A 27,396-nucleotide genomic window follows, 5' to 3' on the forward strand; every position below is an offset into this window, starting at 1 on the left:
TTTTAGGGAACACCCACCCCCCTCCCCACCCGCACAGGAAACGCATAGCACTTGCCAGTGGACGTCATGCTGGACAGGCCTTAAATGGCCTACCCATTTAAAATGGTGGTGGGGCCCTCTTCTCCGGCGGGGATCGGCTCCCCTCCCGCCAGAGATTGAGTCAGGCCTGCCCGCCCAACGGGCAAACATTCTGCCCATAGTATGTGCATTGAATGTATAGTATCTTATTTAATTCTGAAAAGTCAAAGGAAAGATTGATATATAGGTAACTTAACATCATTTCTGTCTTTTTTGGTATTTGTGCTTTCCCACATGTTAGGTGTACAGGGCACAGGTCACTATCCAACACGGAGGACCCACTGTCAACAACAAGCACTCCCAGATTATTAAAAGCACAGCCAGTTGTAAATCACAAGTCACTACTTTAATCATAATCTTGGAAAAAGACATTTAATCCACTTGTGTGGCAGATCAGATATCTCCACCATCAAACACATGGGAACACCACCACCTGCAAGTTCCCCTCCAAGCCACTTACCATCCTGACTTGGAAATATACCGCCATTCCTTCACTATCACTGGGTCAAAATCTGGGAACTCCCTCCCTAACAGCATTGTGGTGTGCCTTCACCACATGGACTGCAGTGGTTCAAGAAGGCAGCTCACCACCACCTTCAAGGGAATTAAGGATGGGCAATAAATGCTGGCCTGGCCAGCAGTGCCACATCCCATAAAAAAATCATTGTTACCTATTCCAACACAATTCCAATTAAGTGCCTAATTATAGATTTTGTTTTAATGATATAAGGTCACTGACAACTAAGTAGAGATTGCGCAAGCTAATTTCACATCAAATATTAACAACCAACAGAGACAGGGCTTTCATCCCATTACTGTACACTGGGTTCACATTCAGGTTCAAAAGATAAAAGCATGTTTGGTAATTTGAGTATACATCTGAAAAAGAGTGGAAAAGACCAACTGACCATTCCTGCCTTTCCCATTCCAGCAAATTGCAGCCTGTTTGCAGCAGCAACCCATTTTCCATTAAAATAACAGCAACAAAAACAAAATGAAAAACTTTAGGCTAATTTAGGAAATGTTTTAATTAATTTCTTTCTGGATCCTTCCCCCAAAAACATTTTTAAAAAGAATTGTAAAAACTTCTGTGTGGTAAGTAAAAAGGAAACTTTTGGCTAAAACTAATGTAGGCCCATAACAGGCAGAGTCAGGAGAACTTATAATGGGGGATAGAGAAATGGCAGAGAAACTAAATGATTACTTTGTGTCTGTCTTCACTGAGGAAGATAGAAGAAACTCCCAGAATTAGATATCCAAGGGACTAGGGAGAATTGAAGAATTCAAGGAAATTACTATTAGTAAGAAGGTTGTCTTGGAGAAATTAATGGGACTGAAGGTTGATAAGTCCCTGGGATCTGATATTCTCCATCCCAGAAAGTTGAAAGAGGTAGCTATGGAGATAGTGGATGCATTGGTGATCATCTTCCAAAATGCTATGTGTTTTGGAATGGTTCTTGCAGATTGGAAGGTAGCAGATGTCACCCCACTATTTAAGAAGGGAGAGAGAGAGAAAACAGGGAACTATAGACCTGTTAGCCTCACATCATTAGTGGGAAAAGTGATAGAATCAATTATAAAGAATGTGAAAATTGGACACTTGGATAATAATGATCTGATCGGGCAGTTAATATTAATTTATGAATGGGAAATCATGATTGATGAACCTGTTGGTAACAGAATTGATAATGAGGAGTCAGTAGATGTAGTATACTTGGATTTTCAGAAGGCTTTTGAAAAGGTCCTTCACAGGAGGATGGTTAGCAAAATTAAAGCACATGGGATAGGAGGTAATATACTGGCATGGATTAAGGATTGGCTAACAGACAGAAAACAGAGTAGGAATAAATTGGTCATTCTCATGTTGGCAGACTGATGGGGTACCACAAGGATCTGTACTTGGGCTCCAACTGTTCATTTCTCAGACCAACACTCACTGATCGTGGAGGTGGAAGGACAGTATGCAAATGTATTGCACCAACCACTTTCTTTACCACTAGGATACTTTCAACTACAGTTTCGGTATCAGAAATAGAGCTGAGCAGCCAGGGCTCATTACATGCAAATAGGATACTTAATTTGAGGTGATGCAATTTATATCCTTTTCCCTATCTTCATTATTTTTACAATTATAAATGAGAACCAGAAAAAACTACTCCAGATCATGAAATATTTCCACTGTGAAATGAAAGGAAAAATCTACAATGGAAAGACATCTGATTCACTCGCAATACTGAGTGAAGAAAAGCACCAACCCTGTTCGGCATTGTCTTTTCTGTCTCCTGTATGCTTTCCAGGATTAATATTTTGGGGAAGGTGTATTACTATGTATGAAATCAGATGGAAGGCTGTTTACCCTATCCAGATTCAGAGCAAAGACCAAAGTGAGACATGTTCTGATATGTGAACCGCTGTTTGCTGATGATGCAGCTTCTATCGTGTATTCAGCTGAAGGCCTGTAATCAATTCTAATTCCCTTCTCAACTGCTGCAGAGGAATTTGGGATCATGATCAGCCTATGAAAGAGTGCTTCTGACTCAAGGTGATCAATCTGAAGCAGCACTACAGCTAAACAGCGGCTTGGCCTAAATAGCCAAGTGGTTATGGTACTGGGTTTGTAACCCCAAGATCAAGAGTTCAAATCTCACAATGGCAAACTATGAAACAATGAATGTGTTTGAGTGAGTTAAAATCTTAGGGGCTTGGCCTAAATAGCCAAGTGGTTATGGTACTGGGTTTGTAACCCCAAGATCAAGAGTTCAAATCTCACAATGGCAAACTGTGAAACATGTAACTTCATCTGAAACAGATGGAAACAGGTTTGTACTCGAAAGAGTATCAAGAGTTCATTTAGGCTTGGCCTAAATAGCCAAGTGGTTATGGTACTGGGTTTGTAACCCCAAGATCAAGAGTTCAAATCTCACAATGGCAAACTATGGAACAATGTGACTTCATCTGAAACAGATGGAAACAGGTTTGTACTCGAAAGAGTATCAAGAGTTCAAATCTCACAATGGCAAACTGTGAAACATGTAACTTCATCTGAAACAGATGGAAACAGGTTTGTACTCGAAAGAGTATCAAGAGTTCAAATCTCACAATGGCAAACTATGAAACAATGTAACTTCATCTGAAACAGATGGAAACGTGTTTGTACTCGAAAGAGTTACAACTAAACAGTGGCTTGGCCTAAATAGCCAAGTGGTTATGGTACTGGGCTTGTAACCCCAAGGTCAAGAGTTCAAATCTCACAATGGCAAACTGTGAAACATGTAACTTCATCTGAAACAGATGGAAACAGGTTTGTACTCGAAAGAGTATCAAGAGTTCAAATCTCACAATGGCAAACTATGAAACAATGTAACTTCATCTGAAACAGATGGAAACGTGTTTGTACTCGAAAGAGTTACAACTAAACAGTGGCTTGGCCTAAATAGCCAAGTGGTTATGGTACTGGGCTTGTAACCCCAAGATCAAGAGTTCAAATCTCACAATGGCAAACTATGAAACAATGTAACTTCATCTGAAACAGATGGAAACAGGTTTACTCAAAAGAGTATCAAGAGTTCAAATCTCACAATGGCAAACTATGAAACAATGTAACTTCATCTGAATAGGAACAGATGGAAACGTGTTTGTACTCGAAAGAGTTACAACTAAACAGCACTGAATTGAAAAAAATAGACAAATTTGGCCATTAGGGGTAACGATCTCAATGAAGTGAATGAAAAGAAGCTTGATTAGAAGATTATCAGCATGTGTTGGTAGTGCTGCTGCAGCATTCTGAAAGCTTCAGCTAGGAGCCTAGGAAAAATCCCAAACACACATTGGCACACAACTAAGAATCTCTAAAGGCAGTCTGTCCGCAAGCATGACCCAGACCTCCCTGTCGCTTGCCATTTCAACACACCACCCTGCTCTCACGCCCACATGTCCATCCTTGGCCTGCTGCAATGTTGCAGTGAAGCTCAACGCAAACTGGAGGAACATCTTCCAACTAGGCATTTTACAGCCTTCCGGACTGAATATTGAGTTCAACAATTTTAGATCATGAACTCTCTCCTCCATCCCCACCCCCTTTCCGATCCCCCTTTTTTCCAATAATTTATATAGACTTTTCTTTTCCCACCTATTTCCATTATTTTTAAATGTATTTCCATCCATTGTTTTATCTCTACCTTTTAGCCTATTTCAATCCCTTCCCCCCACCCCACCCCATCCCCACTAGGGCTATCTGTACCTTGCTCGTCCTGCTTTCCACCCTTTTAGCACATTTCTTAGATAATATCACCACCTTCAACACCTGTCATTTTGTCTATGACATCTTTTGGCAATCTCCACCTCCCACTGGCCCTCTATCCAGCTCTCCTTGTCCCCCGCGCCCCCCACTTAAACCAGCTTATATTTCACCTCTCTTCTATTTTTCCTTACTTCTGTTGAAGAGTCATACGGACTCAAAATGTTAACTGTGTTCCTCTCCGCAGATGCTGTCAGACCTGTTGAGTTTTTCCAGGTATTTTTATCTTTGTTTAAGAACCTCTAATCTGCATACTAAGTGGACTGATGTATAGTGCTGAAACCTGGACCTATCAGAAGCAGGAACACAGATTGAATTAATTTCATATGTGTTGCTTGAGAAAAGTCCTTGGAATCCATTGGCAGCATAGAGTCCCCAACACAGAAGTACTGAAGCTTTCGAACTCAGAAAATATCTGGCAATGCTCAAGCAACATTGGGCAGAATTTTTCCATCAGCGAGCTGGGGGCGGGGCCCACTCCCCGACGCAAAAATGATGCAGGATGATGTTGGGAGGAACCCCCGATGTCATCCTGCCCCATTTAAATACTCAGGAAGGCGGGCTTACAGCGCAATCAGCTGTCCACCTGCTGACCTGTCAATGGCCAATTGAGGCCATTGACAGGATAGTTAAGCCGATTAAAGGCCCTGACTGTCCAACCTTAAGGCTGGCGGGCAGGCCAGGAGTCCCAGCGGGCTTCTGAAAAAACATGAAACCTCATCCATGATTTCATGTCTGTTTTAAAAAACTTTAATAAAGTTTGTGAGATATTTAATAACATGTCCCATCTCATGTGATATTGTCACATGAGGGGGACATTTAATTTTTTTATTTTTCTATTTTTCAACATTAAAAAACTGTCAGCGCTCTCCCTGAGGCAGCATTTAGTCTCAGGGAGATGTGCACTCTTTCACTCCCCCCTCCGCACAGGAATGCATAGCGCTTCCTGTTGGGTGGCCCGCTGGGTGGGCCTTAATTGGCCCGCCCACTCAAAATGGCGGCAGGGCCATTCAGCAGCAGTGATTGGCTGCCTGCCCGCCGCCGAGCCAAAGGGCCCGCCCACCTATTAAGGGTAAAATTCTGCCCATTGACTTCAATGGCTAGGCTATGTTGTTAGAATGGATGATGGTCACCTACCAGAAGATGCACTGGTGGGAGAGCTTGATTCTGCCCTTAGGTCTGTTGGGCAGTCAGACCTGAGATACAAACACTTAATGCAAGCGAGACATCATTCCATGCTAGATTGACTTCAACAACTGGGAACAACATGCACATAACCAAAATATTTGACATCAAAATTTCCACACTGCAGCACAGAAATTTGAAGAGCTACCTCTTTAGATTGCCACAGAAAAATGCCATTGCAGTAAGAAGTATTTGGCAGTAGCCTTGCAATGAGCAAATGATGACCTACAATCCCCCGCTGAAACCACCAATGCCTTGCTTAAGTTGAACTGTACTCTCACCAAAAGACCAAAGACTTACAGCAGATGATTAGTAAATGTGAATCATCGGCAAAATACAAAGACAAAACAAGAAAGATGAATGGACAACCATAATCGATTCATTTGAGGTGCTTGCCTTGATCTGGTTTCCATCTGTGCTACCTAAACAGCCCTACACAAATAATGTCATCTGTGTTTGTGACAATGACGCACACTATCGCTCCTCATCCTCCTCTGCCTCTTTGCGAGCTTTGACACTAATGATCACACTGCCCTTCTCAAACCCACCTCACCTGTTGTCAAGTTCAATGAAACTCTAACCACTTTGTTCTACTCTTATCTATCCAATCATAGCCAGAGCAGCTACAGCAATTGTTTTTCTTCCCACCTCTCCCCAAGCAACTTAACTTCCGGAGTCTCCCAAGGACCTAGTCTTGACCCTAATCTCATCCTCGTACATGCTGCCTTATTGTGACATCATATGAAGACACAGGGTCAGCTTCAACATGTAAAATGATGGTACTCAGTTTTAACTCTTGACCACTTCTTTCAACCCCTCAATGTATTCAGCCTGCTTCTCTGACATCAGCCCTTGATGAACTGCAATTTCTTCTGGTTGAATATGAGAATGACTGAAGTTAACATCTTTGTCCTCTACCAGCAACATAAATAAAGGAGAAACAGTGGGTGTAGTATATTTGGATTTCCGAACATTAAGGTGGCACATAGAAGGCTGTTGCACAAGGCAGGGGCTCATGGGGGTGGTGGTGATGTAATGGAATGGATTGAGGATTGATTAAAAAGGATAGAAAACAGAGTAGGAATAAATAGGTTATTTTCAGGATGGCAGGCTTTTTTTGGGGTGCCACAGGATCAATGCTGGGGCCCCAGCTATTACAATCTATATTAATGACTTTCATGAAAGGACCAAGTGTAATGTATCCACATTTGCTGATGATACAAAGCTGGATGGGAAAGTAAGCTGGGAAAGTAAGCTATGAGAAGACCACAAAGAATCTGCAAAGGGATAATAAGTAGGTTGAGTGGGCAGGAAGGTGGAAGGTGGATTATAATGTGGGGAAATCTGAGGTTATTCACTTGGTAAGAAGAATAGAACAATTGAATATTTTTTTGAAAGGTGAAAAACTATTGCATATTGGTGTTCAGAGGGATTTATTGTCGTACAAGAAATATCTAAAGTTAACAGGCAAGTACAGGAAGCAGTTAGGAAGGCGTTATCTTTTATCACAAGGTATTGGAGTATTAAGGAAGGTTATACTTGTGTTGGAGGCATTGCACCAAAGGTTCACTAGGTTGATTTCTGAACTGAGAAGGTTGTCCTAGTAGGAGAAATTGAGTAGAATGTGTGCTCTGGAGTTTAGAAGAATAAAACATCATTGAAACATATAAGACTCTGAAAGGGCTTGACAGGGTGGATGCTGACAAGTTGCTCCATCTGGCTGGAGAGTCCAGAACTAAAGGGCACAGTCTAAGGATAAAGTAATTACTATTTCAGAGTGAGATGAGAAGAATTTCTTCACCCGGAGGGACATGAACCTTTAGAATTATCTGTATCAGAGGAGTGTGGGTGCTTCCAAGGGAATCAAGGGATATAGGAATTGGAAAAGTGGAGTTGAGATTAAGGATCAGTGGTGATCTCATTAAATGGAGGACCAGGGTCCTATTCCTATTTAAATAAAGGAGATGAATGGTCATCAACATGACAAATTAACTCTGTTTCTTTCTGCACAGGTACTGCTTGACCTGCTGAGTATTTACAGCATTTTCTGTTTTAATTTCACACTTTCAGCATCTGCAGTATTTTGCTTTTGCATACCTGCTTCTATTTCTTATGTCTTTATGTTCATAAATCTTGTCATCAATTCCATCCCCTTCCATGGTCATGCCTTAGCTGTCCATAAATACAGCATTCTAACTGATCCTGAGCTAAGCTCCCAATTGCATATCCTCTCCATCACCAAGACTGCCAATTTCCACCAACATAACATCACTTTTCTGCATCCCTGCTTCAGCCCATCTGCTGCTGATTACATCATCCACATCTTACCTCCAAACTTGACTTTTCCAATATATTCTTTGGCCAGCATCCCATCCATTATCTTCTCTAAAGTTAGAAACTCATCCAAAACTCAGCTGCCCATATCCTAGCCCACTCCAAGTCCTGTTCAACTATCATCCCTGTGTTCATTGACCTGCATTGACTCCCGGTCTCCTACAGATCCAAATTAAAATTCTTATGCCCATGTTCAAATTCCTTTATACCCTTGCCCCTCCCAATCTCTGCAACTTCTTAAAGCTCTCTGAGGACCCACTATTCCTTCAACTCTAGCCTTACACATGACCCACTACCTTCAATCTACCGTTGGCACCTGCTCCGTCATCTATATTTGGCCTCAGCTGTGGAATTCTCTCACCAAAGCATTCTGCCTTCTCACATCCTTTTAGACCTCCTTTAAATCCTACCTTTCTTAGCCAAACTTTAAGTTATATCTCCTGATATCTCCTAGTCTGGCTTGGTGTCACTTTTTGTCTGGTATGGCCTCTGTGAAGAAGCATGAGACATTGTTCTACCTTAAAGGCAATAGATATGTGCAGGTTGCTGTAGCACTGTATTTTACTTATAAAGATGAGTAGGGATGAAAGAAGACATTAATCTCGTCTAACTTATCCTCCAAGGTAAGACAATGTTGCATCACCATCATCCCCATCTGACTGTTGAATGATTCCAGAGATTTTCCCTCCACCACCCCTTGCAGAAGCAATATTCCAGAGATTAATCACACTTTGTATGAAGTGCTTCTTGACATCAGCCTGAATTTGCCTCTTACTAGTTTGTACTTATATCCCTTTGTATTATTGTTCTGGTTTACTCTGAAATAACGTTTTGATGAACCATTTCTATTCCATTTACTACCTCGAAGGACCATTGACTTAGAATGTTACGAAAGTATAATAATTTTCATAATCTGTTTATTGTAAAGTAGGTCTATGGGTGTGAGTGTAGATGGTTCTGTCTGTGTAATTTAATTACATTTTGAGTCAGGTAGACTGCAAGCTTGAAATTATCAAAATAAGTTAATGTAGAAATGTACTTGAAATGCTGATGAGTAAACATAGAGAGGGTCTTAGTATGTAAGGTGTGAAGGAACTTTGCATTTTTAGATAATTGAACAGGTTATTTGGATTTCAAAGGGATTTTAGGTTGTTTACAACTAGCCAGATAAGCAAGGCTAAGCAGTGTGTTTATTTTTTCCAAAAGGTTACTGACAATATTGGCAACATGAAAGATTTTTTTATATTATGGGAAAGGTAAATTTCCAAAGGGACATGGAATTATGGAATTTACATATTAAAGAGAGAGAAAAATATATAAAAGGAAAATGAAAGGCTATATTGGGGGACCATGTAAGATCTAACAGGAGTGTGTGAAACATCCTTCAGGAAGCCTCCAGCCATTTGTGCATAAGCCTGCTGTTTCCACTAACTTAAGTTGGCGACAAGCTTTTGGAATTCCACTATCAAGTCAGTACTGCAGTAACTTTCTGGGTTTTTAATTTAAAATCCATTTTGCACTGTTGCCTTAAAGGGGGAGTCATGTTAATTAGGAATTTTAAGATTTATTATAGTAGTAATTGTAGTCTTATGTATGTACTTGAGATCTTTACTTCTGTTAATAAATGTTTTAATTTAATGTTTAAAATCTCTAAAGATCTTAGTGGACTCATTGCTTCTGAATTCAGTGCACACATCTTGTAATAAATATAAATTGCAAAACCGTTGTGATAGAATGACCAAGTTTTTCTTGTGGATTTGGTCTGCTTGGCACACATCATCTGCCGCGTCATAACAAGAATCATAGACTATTTGGGATAAATGACCTGTTTCTGTAACCTGTCACTCTTTCTCCCCCTTTACCTCTGTATATATTACAACTCTCAACTCCAGGGCTTGAATACATTTTCATTGCTGATACATGATGCAGTATAATGGGAGTATTACATTGTTGAGGTGCCGTTGTTCAGATGAGACATTAAACAAAGGCCCTGTTTGCCTATTGCAGTGGATCTGAAACTACTTGAAGAGCAGGGAAAGTCCTCCCTTCCGCTGACCAATATTTATCTCTCAACCACCAACATCTAAAACCAATCAGTTATGGGACCTTGATGTGTATAAATTGGCTGCTGTTTCACCTTCGCAACAGTGATTACACTTCACATCAAAGATGTGAAGTGTTTTGAGATGTGAGAGATCCTATATAATGCAAGTTCAGGGCTCTTTCTACTATACCTCAACAATGTCCCCTCTCATTCACCCCCTGACTTTTATTTTCCAAATATTGTTTCAGTTCTCTGAAACTAATGGCTTTGCTCTGTACTCCTTTCAAAAGTTAGATGTTTCACTTGTATTTTAGTGACCAAAACTGAATGCAATACTCAATGTGATCTGAGCAGAACACAATACAGTTTGAGCATGATGCTGCAATTAAAGTTATAATCCGATAATATACCGCAGAATTGCTGTTGTTTGGATAGGTACATGCTGTTATTTATTAAAGGGAAGTGCAGATTAACATTTATTTTCTCTTTAAAATAGTGTTTTTAATTATTTTATAATTTGGTCAACTTTGTTTATATTAACTGTTTAAAAGTATTCGATGGTAAAAATGGCGAGTTTTTGTAAAACAATCTTCGTAATAAGATATGGTTTTCTCGAAACACTGCTGACTGTACAGATAGGCTGTAACAAATAATGTGAGTAACTTGAAGCAATATTTCACCGAGTCAGGAGCGGTTTGAGTGCCTTTAAATGGTAAGATGCGAGAAAAGCACAATGTGCCGGTTGTTGCCTTTTACAGTCGGAGATTGGTTGTTGGAAACGGAACAAGAAGTGACGACGCCAAAATGACAAGGAAACGACCTTAAAGAAGCAAGCGAGCAGAATCTGAAACTTCATCCGAATATGCGTGAAAACGGAGTAAGCATTTAATGTTTTGCATGTAATATGTGCAGAAAGGTTCTGCTGTTAAATTAAATCGAACACATTGATGTTAATAAATTAACTGAAACTGATGCATTGTCTGATGTAGGCCTGCGTGGGGATGGTAAAGTGTTCGGACCTAAATAACTGTAAATAAAAGCTGAACTTGTCCGCTTAAGGAAAGCAGTTGCACAGGAGGGCATTCGGTCCTCGTTTGCTGATACAATGTCCTCCGAAGAAATCATTGCTATCATAATAGAAGATAAGACGTACAATGTCAGCAAAAGTAAGTTAATTGAGAAAAGCGACTATTTTAGAGCCCTCTATAACTCGGGGATGAAGGAATCCGAAGAGGACTCGGTACAGTTGCAAGGTTTGAGTGCTCACGGACTGGAGCTGGTCATTGAATTCATCAATACTTCCAAAGTACATTTTGATAACGAGACCTTGGAAGATTTGGTGGAAACGGCATCTTTTCTCCAGGTGACTTCCATCTTGAAGCTGCTCCTCTCTGAGGTTAAGGTGGACAACTGTGTGGAGTTGTATAAACTTTCTGAAATGTATGGAATCAGTGATCTAATGAATGCCTCTCTCAGGTTCATGGTTTGTCATTACCATCCCATGCTACGGAGGCAGGAATTCAGGCATCTACCTAATACTTTGCATCAACAAATTAGGGAGATGCGCCTTAAAGGCACAGCTGTCTTGGTGGCGGTTGGGGATTTCTTCAGCAGCACCTTGGATCAGGCTCCTAATGAATCCTGGTCAATGCTGAGGTATGATGAGATTGCACAAAGATGGCTACCGCTGCCAAACAGCCTCCCTCCGGACATGGTGAATGTGAGGGGCTATGGTTCGATAGTCCTGAATAACTACCTTTTCATTGTTGGTGGATACAGGATGACTAGTCAGGAGATCGCGGCTGCACATTGCTACAATCCCTGCAAAAACGAGTGGAACCGGATTGCTCCAATGAATCAGAAAAGGTACAAAGATGACACTCTTGTAGTTCTCTCTCACCACAGGGTGATATCATAAATGCTGTTTTTTGCAAGAATCTCCTTTAATCAAAGATATTTTAAAAGTTTTTGCACATAATGTTACATGTCTCAAAAATGTCAACATTACTGTTCTATGACATTTCCAAGAAAGGTTATCTTTCCGAGAAAAGACATAAGAAATTATCTCACATAATTAAAACTAGACAGCAACCTTTACCCTATTGCATAGCAATAACAAAGCATTCAGTTCCATATTATGTGGAGGCCCTAATTTGCAAATCTCCTGTGCTACGTACAAATCACCATCTGCAGAATATTTACTGAAGTATCTGCGAAAAGCTAGTGATGTGAGAATTCCCCCCACTCCCAAAGATAGCCTTTAATTGCTGCACATTTCCAATAGGCCTCATTTGTTGCAATAAAATATGGTACATCAGGGCACGGAGCAATGCCTGGATTATGTGTCATTCATAGTATTACTCTTGACAAGGCTGGTACAAGTATTGAGACTGATGCACTGACCACAAAAAGTCAACACTGAGTAACGGCTCCTCGAGCCTGCTCTGAGCCCAAATGGTCTGCCTGCTGCTGCTCCATTTCTTATGTTTTTATGTAACATACTTGCCATATGTGTTAGGGCCCATTTTTTTTGTAGATTAAATACATACATATGAAGTAGGAGCAGAAGTAGGCCATTCGGCCCCTCAAGCCTGCTACATCATTCAATAAGATCATGGCTGACCTGTTTGTGTATCGAATATCACATTCCCATCTACCCCTGATAACCTTTGGCTCCCTTGCCTAACAGGAATCTACCTACTTCCGCCTTAAAAATATTCGATGACCCCGCCTCCACCACCTTCTGAAGCAGAGAGTCCCAAAGTTACACAACCCTCGGCGAGGAAAGGGGGCGGGGGGATTTCTCCTCATCTCTGTCCTAAAAGGTCCACCTCTAATTTTAAAACAGTGACCTCTAGTTCTGGACTCACCCACAAGGGGAAAAATCCTTTCCAAGTCCACCTTGTCAAGACCGTTTAGGATCTTATGTATTTCAATCAAGTCACCTTTCACTCTTCTACACTCCAGTGGAAACAAGCCCAGACTGTCCAACCTATCCTCATAAGACAACAGCTTTTTAACTGACATACAGTTAATTAAAACACACATTTGTCAAGCCCAGTAAATGGGATGAATCTATTTTTGATGTCACTCTGATATTTTAATCTTGTACCAGTTCAGAATATAACACAAAAAATAGAAACAGGAGAAGGCCATTCACCCCCTCTCGCCTGCTCTGCTGTTCAATAAGAACTGATCTGCTTTTAGCTTTAACTCTACTTCCTTGCTGAACCTAGAATCCATGACTCCCTTGTAGATCAAAAATCTGTCTACCACAATCTTGAATATATTCAGTGACCTAGCCTCCACTGTTCTCTAGGGAAGAGAATTCCAAAGAGTAATAATCCTCTAACAGGAGAAAGTCCTCATTTTTAACAGTGCCTTTTGGCTCTAGATTCACCCATGAGGATAAACACTGGCAGAATTTAATGCCCTCCCCTTAGGTGAGTTTGGAATGGGGAAGTATTTAATCAGGCTAGAGGGTGCGGGATGGGGACCCCACCAACTATCCATCTCTTCCCCAATTAAGGCTAGGGCAGAAAGGCTTGTGGGCAGCCTTCCTGCTCCACTGCCAATTGAGGTCCCTAAGTGGACAATTAATGCCCACTTAAGGGCCTCATTCCATCTCTGCTGGTATTCAACCCGTGGCGGCAGGGCAGTCGTCACACAGGAGCCCGAAAAGTAAACCCTGTCACGTTTGCTTTCGGGCTCCCAGGGGGGAGAGAATTCTTTGTTTTCAATGTCTGATCGAGGGACCCAGCATTGGGAAGGGTGGGGGTGTTGCTGAAAGCCACCTCCTTCGCCCTTTCTTCTGACCCCAACCCAGCCAGCGACCCCCCACCCTGTGAACCCCATCTCACCCTCACTGTCAACCCTCTTCAGAATCTTGTGAATCAATAAGATCATCTCTCCTTTTTCTAAACTCCAGTGATTTTAGGCCAAACCTGCTCACACTTTTCTCATAAGGCAACCCCTTCATCACAAGAATCAGCCTAATGAACCTTTCTGAACTGCTTCCAATGCAACCTTTCCCTCCTTTAAGTAAGGAGACCAAAAAATCTTCAGGTGTGGTCTCATCAACATCCTATATAGTTGTAACAAGACTTTCCTACCTTAATACTCCGGCCCCCTTGCAATAAGAGCCAACATTCCATTTGCCTGTTTAATTACTTGCTGTACTTGCATGCTAACTTTTTCTGATTCATGTACAAAGACACCCAGATCCCTCTGTACTGCAGCATTCTGCTGTCTCTCTATTTTAAAAATATTCTGCTTTTTTTATTCTTCCTGCCAAATTGGACAACCTCACATTTTCCCACATTATACTCATCTGTCAACATTTTTCCCACTCACTTAACCTACCAATATCCCTTTGCAGACTTTGTGTCTTCCATACAATTTGCCTTCCTACCTATCTTTTTATGGTCAGCAGATTTGGCTACAATACACTTGGTCCCTTCATCCAAGTCATTGATGTAGAGTGTAAATAGTTGAGCCCCAGCACTGATCCCTGTGGCACTCCTAGTTACAGTTTGCCAACCTGAAAATGACCCATTTATCTCAACTTTGTTTCCTGTTAGTTAGCCAATCATCTAACTGTGCTAATATATTACTCCCAACACTATGAGCTCTTTGTCTTGCTAGGGTATAATTTATATTTCCACTAGCAATTCTCATGCCAGCATTTAAAATAAAAGACAACTGTTTTACAGCAATGGGTGGGCACCATTGCAGTATATTTGCCAGCTGTAATCTGACATTGTCTTAGGGTAATTTTGCTGACAGTGATTGTTCATGGATTTTTTTGTAATGTACAAAAGGTCTATTTAATAGTCTTGTGTAAACTGTTCCTAACTATGTGCCCTATTAATTTAAAACTAGGGATATAATGTCCGAAGTGCAGGTGAGCTGCTAGTCATTATCAAGATATTATGTAACTGATTACATTTTTTATAAAATCTTTTGTAAGTCAGAACTGGCCACATTCAGTAGAAAATACGAATTGGTAAGTATTTGCACTCTTCCACGGATTCCTTTTCAGCAACCTTTTCCAAAGACTAAACTGTATTAAGAAAATTAGCACACAACAAACCGTTGCAGACCACTCAGTATGTTCATAATTTCCTGAGGGTGTTAAGGGTCCATTGTATTATCCCTTTGCATTGCCTTTCTTCCCCTAGCAGAATGTCATAAATTTGGGTACTTTTCAGATAAAAGTATTGGTATAGTAGACACTACACTTTTTCCCACCTGTTTACTTCATTGATATATAAATCTCAACAAACCCAAGAAAAGTATGAATGCTTTTTGTTTTAAGACTGTGCCAGCCTGGCCTTCAATTCTAATTGAGTCTTTCAAATCATTATCATAGGAATGTGTCTTTAAGAAAGAGACGTGCACTTTGAAGGAATTGCTGTTGCCATTTTTACCCCTGTCACAAAACTTTGATATGATGAAATGTTTGTAGAAAGATTGAGATGGATGAACAAATACTTCCAGTATATGCCAGCTATTACTTGAAATGATTTGGGAAATGCACCCAATGACAGTATCAGGCTACCCAGACACATGGTACAAGTAATGTTGGGAAAAAAGCCGAAGATTCAGAGAGATGTTAGAGGGACAACAGTGATCATTTCAGTGGACGTGCGGCTGCGGAACCACATCATCCCAGAAATCCCTTCCTTTCATGCTGGTCTTCTGGTGGCCTGATGTCATCTGGACTCTGATTACAGAGTCAAGTAGGTATTCAGCCTGTTGCATTTGACATTTCATTGTCCCGTGAGCTTGGGTTAACCTAAAGGGAGTAAGATATTTGTAGATGAGGGGCAGCGCATTCTTTTCTGCTGATCATTTTTAGAAAAAGTATTATTGCTCTTTCTTAAGTAACATTTCCTTTGTTTTAATTCTTCCAACAAGTCCACCTTTACAGTGGGATGATGGGATGTAATTATCAGGGCTGTAGCATGCATGTTGACTTTCAATGCGGTTTTATAATCATACTCTGAAACCTATATCTGAATTAACTTGACAGGATCCAACCGTTCAGACTCTAGGCTGTAAGTGTTGAATGTGAAATGAGTCAGGACAATCTCAAGTTACAAGACTTTGGTGCACAGCCCAAATTTGTCCTGATTTCAGCACTAATAGGCACTACATTGTCAATCTCACTTGGGGAAGCCATGGTATGGCTGGTGTGAGATGTGGAAAATGACACATTAGTTCTGTAGGGGCTGGGGATAAGGTACATTGTTGAGACACGAGAGAGGGTTGAAACAGTAGAGTGAACTTTACTCTGCATCTAACCATACTGCACCTGAACTGGGAATCTTTGATGCTAACTGTGGGCAACCAAAGATAGAGAGTTATACTATTGCCTAACACTAATATACTTCATTCTGAGCACAAAATATATTTTTGTCATTTAAATAGCCATACATCATAAGCTCTCATTAAAACTACAAATGTTTTTGAAAAATACAGAATTGAACGTTTTATGCTGTTTCCATATTTCTTTCCCTTTAGATCAAATTTTAAACTTCTAGCTGTAAGTGAGAAATTGTATGCAGTAGGTGGACAGTCACTTTGTAATGTTGAATGCTACAATCCAGAGATGGATTGGTGGAGTTTTGTAGCCTCAATGCCAGATCCTCTTGTGGAGTTCTCTGCCTGTGAATGCAAAGGGATGATCTATGTAATGGGTGGATACACAACAAGAGGTGAGCTGCTTTTAGTTCTAGGTTTTAAAGGAGATTTGTTGACTGCTTAAGCAATATGTACACTAAAATATAATCCTGGGTGATCTGTTTGTTCACTGATAAGTGGCACCATAACAATGATGAGATACTGATTTTACTTATCCCTCAATCTTGAGTTCCTGTTCTTGGTTTCATTGTTGTGAATAGAGGCTTGGCACTTTTGTACAGACAGTAAAGAAAAGATGGATAGAAGGTGATCCTGGGCAAAGTCTGCTGGCACACAACGGAGATTTTAACAAAAATTGCACAGCAGGCAACATCAGTTTTAAAAACAAAAATTTGAGTAACCAACCTTTCAAAACACAGAATTTTTTGGAATTAAAAATACAAAACATAAGACATTACTACAGTAGCCTCAATATTCCCTTATTTCCTCGCAGAATTTACTAATTGACATTCCTACACATTTCAACAGAAAAATACATTTCTTACATTTTTCTGGGCATTCATATCAACTGCACTTTGCTGGCTCTCAGTTATCACTAATGCTATTCTTAGCCATTAGAAGAGCTGCCCAGGATGACCCTCTAACTTTTCTTCCCTTTCAATGAGATTTGATTTTTTTGCAGAAGCTTCACACCTGCTACAGTTGGGTTTACTGAGCAAGAGACTGGGAGTGAGAGTGGCCATAAAAGTGTTGAGAGTTCAGTGAGAGGGGCCTTAATAACGGCGAGAGTTTAGCAAAGGGGGCCTTAACGGTGGCAAGAGTTCAGTGAGTGTAATTAGCTGCTGCCACCTGTGGACAGTCAGAGCCCATGTTTGGAAACAAAAATCGAGGGAAAATCTCAGGGAAGCAGTAAGTGATTGGCTGGTGAATATTTCCCATTTATCTTATCTAAACTAGGGAATTTCAGTTGGTGTAAGTAGAACATTTATTGAAATCATAAGAATGTAAGCACAAACAAAACTAGATGCATTAATTTAAAATTTAATTAAGAAAATAAATAATGAATTACTTAATTAAAACACATTAAAGATGGCAGGGCAGTTGATGTGTTGCAGCTGCAGTATGTGGGAGCTTGTGGACGCCAGTATGATCTACGGCAAACAAGTCTGCAGTAAGTTTCTGCGACTTAAGGAGATTCGGCTCAGTCAATGAACTGGAGGCAGAGCTGCAAATAATGCAATGCATCAGGGAGGCAGAAAGTTACCTGGACACTTTGTTCCAGAAGGTAGTCACGCCCCTTCGGATAGGGTCTTCTGATTTGTTCCATGGTTCGGGACAGGAAGGTGTGATTGTGAGTGAGGCAGGTAAGGGGATCCAGAAAGTAGAAATGGAAGAGCCTCAGCCCTTGCAATTATCCAACAGCTTTGAGGTTCTTTCTGTTTGAATGGATAAGAGCGGGAGCTGCAGAAAGGATGAACAAACTGACCATGCCACCATGGCACAAGAAGCCATTCGTGTGGAGGAAGAGGGGGGGTTGTGTAAAAGGAACATAGTGGTAGTAAGGGACAGCATAGTTGGGGGAGAGACACAGTTCTCTGCAACCACAAGTGAACGTCCAGACAGCTGTGTTGCCTACAACAAAAACAAAAATACCTGGAAAAACTCAGCAGGTCTGAAAGCATCTGTGGAGAGGAACACAGTTAACGTTTCGAGCCCGTGTGACTTTTTTGCTGTTATCTTATAGCTGTGTTGCCTGTCTGATGCCAAGCTTTTGGACATCTGCTTGGGGCTGGAGAGCAACTTGCAGTGGGAGGGGAAGGATCCAGTTGTGGTCTGACAGAGATAGGACTAGAAAAGAGGTTTTGCATAGGGAGCATGAACAAATAGGGGCTAAATTAAAAAGCAGAACCTCAAAGGTAATAATAACTGGATTATTACCTGAGCCTGAACTAGGGTAAATAAGATTAGAGAGTTGAATGCATTGCTCATAGTCTGGAGTGGGAGAAATGGATTTTAATTCAAGGGACACTGGCAGCAGTACTGGGGTAAATGGGAGCTATTTTCTCCCTCCCTATTAATATTTTAGTCATTCTTGCTAGTTTTTAAATTCTGTCCAATCTCCTGGCCTACCACTAATCTTCGCAGAATTGTGCACATTTTCTTTCGATTTGACACTATCTTTAACTTCCATCGTTAGCCATGTCCTGGAGCCTTTCTTTCTCACTGGAGTGTATCTTTGCTGAACTTATGAAATACCTCCTTAAATGTCTACCACTGCATTTCTACTGACCTACCACTTGACCTATTTCCCAACTCACTTAGCCAGCTCCATCCTCATACCCTTGTAATTTCCTTTATTTAAGTTTAAAACACTGGTTTAGACCACCCTTCTTCTTCAAACTACATGCGAAATTCAATCATGTTATGATCACTACTACCTAGAGGCTCCTTTACTATGAGGTCATTAATTAATCCTACCTCATTGCACACTACCAGGTCTGGAATAGCTTGGGACGGTCTTCACCTCAATTGTGCTGGGACCAGTGTTCTGGAAAGTTGTATAATTAGGGTGATAGAGAGGGCTTTAAACTAAATGAGGATGAGGGATCATGTTAGAGAAGATGTGGTAAATTAAAGGGAAATGACAAGGCAAAAGAGCAAGGTAGCAATAAGGATAATGACAATCAGAGTGTGGCAGGAGGGGATAGAGTGCACAAACTTAAGGGTGCTACATCAGATAAGACCAAGTTTGCAAAAATAGTAAAATGACAGAACTGAAGGTTTTGTATCTGATTGCCTGTCACATTTGTAACAAAACAGATGAATTATCAGCTTAGATAGAAATAAATGTAAGCCTGATGGCCACTACAGAGCAGTAGTTGCATGGTGACCAATGCTGGGACCTGACTATTTAAGGGTACTTGACATTTTGGAAGGACAGGAAGCTAGGAGAGGATGGTGAGGTTGCTCTTTTAATTAAAGATGACATTAGTAAAATAGTGGGAGATGACCTTATTTCTAAAGATCAAGATGTAGAATCAGTTTGCATAGAGATAAGAAATAGCAAAGGGAAGAAGTCAGTTGTGGGAGTAGTTTATAGGCCCTCCAGCAGTGACTACACGGTAAGGCAGGGCATACAAGAAGAAATAATGGGGGCTTCTAAGAAAGGCACGACAATTATCATGGGCGATTTTAATCTACATTTATAACGAATGAATCAGATTGGCAAAGTGGCCTATAAGAGGAGTTCAGAGTTCACTTCAGGACAGTTTCTTGGAGCAGCACATTCTAGAACCAACCAAGGACCAAGCTATTCTAGATCTGGTAGTGTGCAATGAGGTAGGATTAATTAATGACCTCATAGTAAAGGAGCCTCTAGGTAGCAGTCATCATAACAGGATTGAACTTCACATTCAGTTTAAGGAAGAATGGATCTAACCTAGTGTTTTAAACTTAACAAGGCAATTACAAGGGTATGAAGATGCAGCTGGCTAAGATGAACTGGAAAATAGGTTAAGTGGTAGGCATTACGATATGGCAGGTGTTATTTGCCAGGTTGATCAAATCACAAGGGAAACTTGACCACGCTATCAACGGTACTGTAATTTGTATTTATTACGAAAAGGTTTGTGCACTGAATTCAGAAATAATGAATCCACTAACGTCTTTAGAGATTTTAAAAGTTAAATTAGAACATTTAATAACAAAATAAAATAATTTAAATACATACACAGGATTATTGTTACACCGTTACCTAATATCATAACAAATCCCAAAATTCTTAATTAACCTGATTCCCAACTATACATCCCCTTTAAGGCAACAGTCCAAAATAGGTTTTATATTTAGATAGGTAATCCAGCAAAGTTACCACAGCAAGGTTACCCAGCATTCACTCAACAGTGGAATTTCAAAGGCTTTTAACAACTTTGCAGAAGTCTGCTGCTCCAGTAACCAAAGTGCCTAGAGGCTGTTTCCTGAAGTCTGTTCCATCATAGTGTTTCTTTTAGATCTTACAAAGCCACACCTGATTCAGCCCTCCATCCTTCTTTAAATATATTTCCCCCTTATTGAACTGTAAATCCCATTATTCCCATATGTCTTTGGAATTTACTTTTCCATATTATAAAAATCTTTCATGTTGTCAATATGGCATTTTCCTTTCGGGAAAAAATAACCATAATAACCTTGCCCTATTTATCCTGTCAGTTGTAAAACATTATCATGTTTCTTTGAAAACCAAACACCTCTCCACTTGTCTTAAAATGCAAATTTCATTCACACCAAATCTGCTGAGACATTTACCCTAGCTCACTCATTAGCATTTCAAATACCCTTTTTACACCAAACTCTTTTGATCATTTCAACCTTGCAGTCTATCTGAATCTAATTCAATTAAATCAGCGACACAGACAGAATCATCCACACACACGCACAAACATAAGCCTATGTTACAATACCCAACAATAATATTATGAAAAATATGGTAGTTTTGTGACAGTAGGTCAGTAAACATGCAGTGGCAGACATTTAAGATGTATTTGAAAAGTTCAGCAAAGATACACTCCAATGAGAAATAAAGACTCTAGGACACGAATGCACCATCCATGCCTAACTAAGAAAGTTAAAGATAGTATCAAATTGAAAGAAAATGCATACAATTCTACAAAGATTAGTGGTAGGTCATGAGATTGGACAGAATTTAAAAACCAGCAAAGAATGACTAAAATGTTAATGGGGAAGGATAAATTAGAGTGCGAGAGAAAGCTGGCTAGAAATATAAAAATAGATACTAAAAGTTTCCACAAGTATTTAAAAAGGAAAAGAGTAACTAAAGTGAGCATTGGTCCTCTAGAGAAAGAGTCTGGAGAATTAATGGGAAATAAGGAAATGGTAGAAGGCGTACTGAGGAAACTGTTAGAACGGATTTCATCCTAGGGCCTTAAGAGGAGTGGCTGCTGATATAGTAGATACATTGTTTTTAATTTTCCAAAATTCCCTTGATTCTGGAAAAGTCCCATCAAATTGGAAAATAGCAAATATAATTCCTCTATTCAAGAAAGGAAGGAGACAAAAAGCAGGTAACTACAATCCAGTTAGTCTAACATCTGTCAGAGGAAGATGCTAGAATCTATTATGAAGGAGGTTATAGGAGGGCATTTAGAAAATCTTAAGGCGATTAGGCAGAGTCAACGTGGTTTTATGAAAGGGAAATCGTGTTTGACTAATTTATCGAGAGTTCATTGATAAGTGTCAAGTAACATGGGCAAAGGGGAACCTGTAAATGTGGTGTACTTGGAGTTCCAAATGGCATATGATAATGTGCCACATCAAAGGTTGCTGTGCAAAATAAGAGCTCATGGTGTAGGGGGTAATATATTACCATGGATAGAGGCTAATATGAAGCAGAGAATAGGAATAAATGGGTCATTTTTGGGTTGGCAATCTGTAACCAGTGGAGTGCCACAGGGATCAGTGCTAGAGCCTCAATTATTTGCAGCCTATGTCAATAACTTGGATCAAGGGACCAAATTGCTAAATTTGCGGATGACGCAAAGGTAGGAAAGTAAATTGTGAGGAGGACATAAAGAGTTTAAAGAGGGATATAGATAGGTTAAGTGAGAGGGCAAAAAATTGGCAGATGGAATATAATGTGGGACAATGTGAACTCACCCATTTTGGCAGTAAGAATAGAAAAGCAGTACATAACTTAAATGGAGAAAGATTGTAAAACTCGGTGGTACAGATGGACCTGGGTGTCCTGGTACATGAAACACTAAAAGTTAGTTAGTGTGTGGATACAGTAAGTGATTAGGAAGGCCATTGGAATGTTGTGTTTATTGCAAGGGGAATGGATTATAAAAGTAGGGAAGTTTTACTGCAGCTGTACAGGGCGCTGGTGAGACCACATCTGGAGTACTGTGTACAGTCTAGTTCTTCTTCCCTTGAGAAAGGATATAATAGCATTAGAAGCAGTTCAGAGAAGGTTCACAATACTGATACCTGGGATGAGGGGGTTAAGAGGAAAGGTTGAACGGGTTGGGCCTGTAACCATTGGAGTTTAGATGAATGAGAGGTGATCTTAATGAAATATAGAAGATCCTGAGGGGAATTGACTGCACTGAGAAGATGTTTCCCCTTGTGGGAGAGACTAGAACTTGCAGACACAGTTAAAAAAAGGGGCCTCCCATTTAAGACGGAGATGAAGGGAAAGTTTTCCTCTGAGGGTTGTTGGCCTATGGATTCTCTTCCCCAGAGGGCAGTGAAGGCTGGGTCATTGAATATTTTTAAGGCTGAGTTGGATTTTCGATTGCCAGGGGGGTCAAAGAATATAAGGGTAGGTAGTAAAGTAGAGTTGAGGCCACAATCAGATCAGCCATGGTCTTGTCAAATTGTGGAGCAGGCTTGAGGAGTCAAAAGGCCTACTCCTGCTCCTAATTTGTATGTTCATCTGTTTGTATGTAATTCCTCAAAATCTGTCTAAAAAAATGGAAAGTAAAGGTTCCACAGCATTAAGAGTCTGTTTTGCCTGACAATGTTGCCTGTTAGCCAGTCACGGGATGTTGTTCTTGATCATTTTCCCAAATTTAACAACCTTTATGCTCATTGTTGGAGTTAGTAATTTAAAAATTGGTAATGTTACTAATACTTTGAAAGACACTTGTACTTAATTTTCTTGATTACGACTACATTGGGCAAAATTTTATGGCAGCGTGATTTTACATTCCTGCCGAAACCAATGAGGTTTAGAATGTTTCGCCGCATTTTATGGCCCTGTCCCCGTCGAAATGGGGCTGTAAAATTCTGCCCATTGAGTTTATAGACAATGTTGCTGCCTCTCCCATTCTTTTGAGTTCAATTCCTAAACAAAACTGGAAAGAGGAGACAACATATGAAGAAAATTAGGGAGTTAAAAGTTGCCTTTAAGTTTATATCCAATCTGTTTGTGTCTTACTATCATGTCCATGCATGGCTGACAGCAGCTTGACATACCTGAACCAATACTATTCCATTTCTGTGATGAAGATTTGTCATACCTAATGTGGAGAATTACATCATTGATCAGCACCTGAAAATAAACTGATCAGCTGCATTTGGGATACTCTGATATGCCCCGATATCTATATTTAATCTGAATCCACAACAACTCATCTCATTCGATTGCCAGTCTAGCCAGTGGCAAGAGAAGTTCACTTTGTGTTAATTATGCCCAGCAGGCATTTTTCTTTTCAGAATCTTAAACCTATATTTGGCTTTGTAATTGTGAAGCCTTGCTGCTTTGAAAATGAAACTTCATGCTTAAAATTATACTGCCCACCTTTGACAATGTTCTAGTATCAGTTTTGCAACTCTATGTGTATTTAAAAGTGTGTATCTTGTTTTAAAATTCATTCAAAAATACTTTTAATTTCAGATAGAAATATGAATATATTGCGATACTGCCCAACCTCAGATGCCTGGACTGTTTTAGAATCCTGTGAGGTTCACATTCGTAAACAGCAAATGGTTTCTGTGGAAGATACGATTTATCTTGTGGGTGGCTGCATTCACGAGAAAGGTGGAAGTAGAAAGGGAAGCCATGCTGAAGACATGCTCACTGTACAGTCCTACAATGTGACTACTAGGGAATGGCTCCACCTCAAGGAAAACACATCAAAATCTGGACTAAATTTAACTTGTACACTGCATAATGATGGAATCTACATTATAAGCAGGGATATTGCACCATCAACCAGTCTTGAACATCGTGTATTCTTGAAATACAATCTATTTTCAGATATGTGGGAAGCATTCCGACGTTTTCCAGCATTTGGACAAAACATTTTACTTTGCTCATTATATTATCCTGATGTAATTTGAAAGTCATTGTTTTGTGTGAAAATGCAGTTGGCGTAACTACAGCAAGACCTTAAATGAGGAGGGATGGTAAAGATGAGTTAATTTAATGGAGCCAGACCGCTTTGTGAAAGAGTTTGGAATTGATCATTATTCTCAGGCAAATAGTAAAGAACTGAAATTTCAAAATTGTTAATACAAACAGCTGTAACAATTCTGTGATTCTGTGATCAGCTGGCTCCTAGTGAGATTTATATGAAAAATAGCAATTGGGGGAACAAAGTCAAGAATTATTTTTTAAAAAATGGCTAAGACTAATAAATTGCTTTGGATTAATGATACATATGTATTACATTTCTTGTGAGGCAAAGAACAGAAATGTGGGATTTTAAAAGCACAGCTGTAATGAAGGCAGTGATTGGTGATAACACGTAAGATGGGGGCCCCAAACCTTGTTCTTAAATGGCTGTTGATGTCAAGGCTATCTTCCAGTGAAGGATAATCTTTAGGTCCATGAGTGATTTCTAGTCTGTGATCTGCCTTCAGTGCAGAATACTTATAATTTAATAAAAGCTTAATTTTGCTCCTCTTAACCTTCAGCCACTCCAAACAGTAATAATCTCTAATTTAATTTATATAGACATTTCACCAGCATCTCTCAAACTGTACAGTAGCAATCTGGTTTGTTGATCACTGCTACTTTTACATATAAATGTGTACTTTGAAATGGAAATATCTCTGTCAAGTTTCCTTTTAAAAAGGAACCATTTCAAAATCATACACTTTTCATTCAACATTTTTCAGTTTATGTACTTTGTGCTTAATTTATTTCAATTGACAATTTCTGTCAAAATATTGAGTGAAGAGCAGTGATGACATTGTTGGGGCTGGTTTTCTGGTTCTGACAGTGAGAATGCTGAATTGACCCTAAGTTTCTATCAGATAAATAAATTCAATCAGCATTTAAGTGTTCCACTTGACAACCACTGAAACTAACCCTGCTATTACATAATAAAGTTACTCTTGGAGATCTCTAATATATTAAATATTTTGCTTCTGTCATGTATTTATCACGTATTTTGTGTCAACTTCAATTATAAATTCCTGTGTCCACAATCATATTGGAAATTACCCACTTGTCATGCTAGAATTACAACCTTCTAATAGCACTTTAGTTCTGTATCCACCAGTTCCTTAGCTGGTTCAGCAAAGAAATTCCTATGCTCTCGCCAACTCTGCTTCCCAATTGTACATTTTGCTATTCAACCACCAGTAATGTAAAGGCTGCGTTTGCTGCCAACACCGTGCATGTGTAGTTGTATGTGCAGCCACCATCTTTATAGGGGGAAGTGCAACAGGGCGCATATGCCATCATCACTTGCCTTGGAATTGCAAATATTACAGCGCCAGCAACATAATGTTGACACTTTTAACAACCCCCTCCATCCACAGCTCACCGCAAACCTCTCAAACAGGACTGGAAAGTGCAACTGGCAAATGGGACCCACTCCTGCCCATCCTCACCCCCAATCCCCAATTAAAATGACACATCACATTGGTGTCTTTTTAGAAATTTATTAAAAGATGAAACATGGAAAGAAATGGCTGGGGATAGAGAGAAAGCAGGAGAGACAGGGAAATGGTTGCACTCTGAGTGCCCACCCACTCTAAGGAAGGAAGCATGGAATTGCTTGAGGTTTCAGGCCATTAGTTCCGAGGGATGGGCTTATTTGTTCATGGGATGTGGGTGTCACTGGCTAGACCAGCACTTATTACCCATCCCGAATTGCCTGTGTTCAGAGGGCATTTAAGAGTCAACCGCATTGCTGTGGTCTGGAGTCACATGTAGGCCAGACCAGGTAAGGACAGCAGATTTCCTTCCCTAAATGGCATTAGTGAACCAGACAATAATTTCATGGTCATCATTAGACTTTTAATTCTAGATTTGTATTAAATTCAAATTCCACCATCTACCGGGTCCCCAGAGCATTGCCCTGAGTTTTTTGATTACCAGCCCAGTGACAATACCACTACGCCATCACCTCCCCTCAGAGGATTACCTGGTTGCGTTTCTTTATGTGGTACAAACGATTTTGGAAATACATGGGAAATGAAATAAGATTCATTATTAAAAGTTTGAAGACTGCTAAAAAGAAGCTGTCACCGTTTATGAAGGTTGATTTGTGTCTCCTGCAAATTATGCCATTGGATTCTGCACATGCAACCATCTTGCGCCGCCACCTTGTGTCACCAGCTTACAGTGTAATATAAAATCACAGAAGAGGAAGTGAGAGAGAAGTTGATCCTTTGCACCTTTTGTTTGCTATTAATGGGTCACTGATGATGGAATTTGTTTTTTAATTTTAAAATCACTTCACAATCCTATATAAATCACTTGCAAAATATTCCAATATTTCCCTGTGTATCTTTACAATCTAAGAATTATAATGGCTCAGGTTTTGCTGTAGCAATCTATCTAACTGTCTGCCATTAGACTCGCTCCTGCATGTTTAAGTTTTCAATTTTCTTTGCATGACAAGTTGCTGAAATTGTGAGCAGATAATGTTGCAGCAAGAGGAAGCTGAGCTCTGTACCCGTGTAAACAGCTAAGCAACTGTGTATTTCCATAACCAATCAGATTGAAGGGGCAGAAGTGTACAACCCCTCCCACTGGAGGGATTTTCCGGGCCCACGGAAGGCAATGAACTTTTGAACAGCTCACCGCGTTTTATGGCCTTGCTTCCGTGCAATGGGGCCATAAAATTCCGCCCAAGGACTGGGAAGGAAGTGTAAATTAGAAGAGGTGAATTTGATGTCATATCAATTTCATAAGAGGGGAGAGAAAAAACCACAAAAGGGAAAAGTGAAAAAAAATCTTAATTTAAATTTCTACGTTTTTTAACTCACTGATAACCATTTACACCTGAAGGGTATAAATGTTTAACTTTCAGTGCTAAGAAGTTGGTAGTTATTAACA

At 40.0% G+C, this 27,396-nt stretch overlaps 1 protein-coding gene across 2 annotated transcripts; it reads left to right on the plus strand.

Moving 5' to 3' along the window:
• The first annotated feature begins 10,708 nt into the window (after window positions 1-10,708).
• Window positions 10,709-25,465, plus strand: klhl42 (kelch-like family, member 42). Of its 2 annotated transcripts, XM_041216511.1 has the most exons (4): window positions 10,709-10,815; window positions 10,928-11,804; window positions 16,464-16,657; window positions 23,998-25,465. In XM_041216511.1, exons 2-4 carry the CDS (start codon window positions 11,044-11,046, stop codon window positions 24,441-24,443), a joined length of 1,401 nt encoding a protein of 466 aa, XP_041072445.1. In that variant the 5' UTR covers window positions 10,709-10,815; window positions 10,928-11,043; the 3' UTR covers window positions 24,444-25,465. The 2 variants fall into 2 exon arrangements, with proteins under 2 accessions (XP_041072445.1, XP_041072444.1); XM_041216510.1 differs by having other exon boundaries at window positions 10,709-11,804.
• The last annotated feature ends 1,931 nt before the right edge of the window (window positions 25,466-27,396 follow it).

This window comes from Carcharodon carcharias, chromosome 21, assembly GCF_017639515.1.
Source record: "Carcharodon carcharias isolate sCarCar2 chromosome 21, sCarCar2.pri, whole genome shotgun sequence".
NCBI classification, from domain to species: Eukaryota; Metazoa; Chordata; class Chondrichthyes; order Lamniformes; family Lamnidae; genus Carcharodon; species Carcharodon carcharias.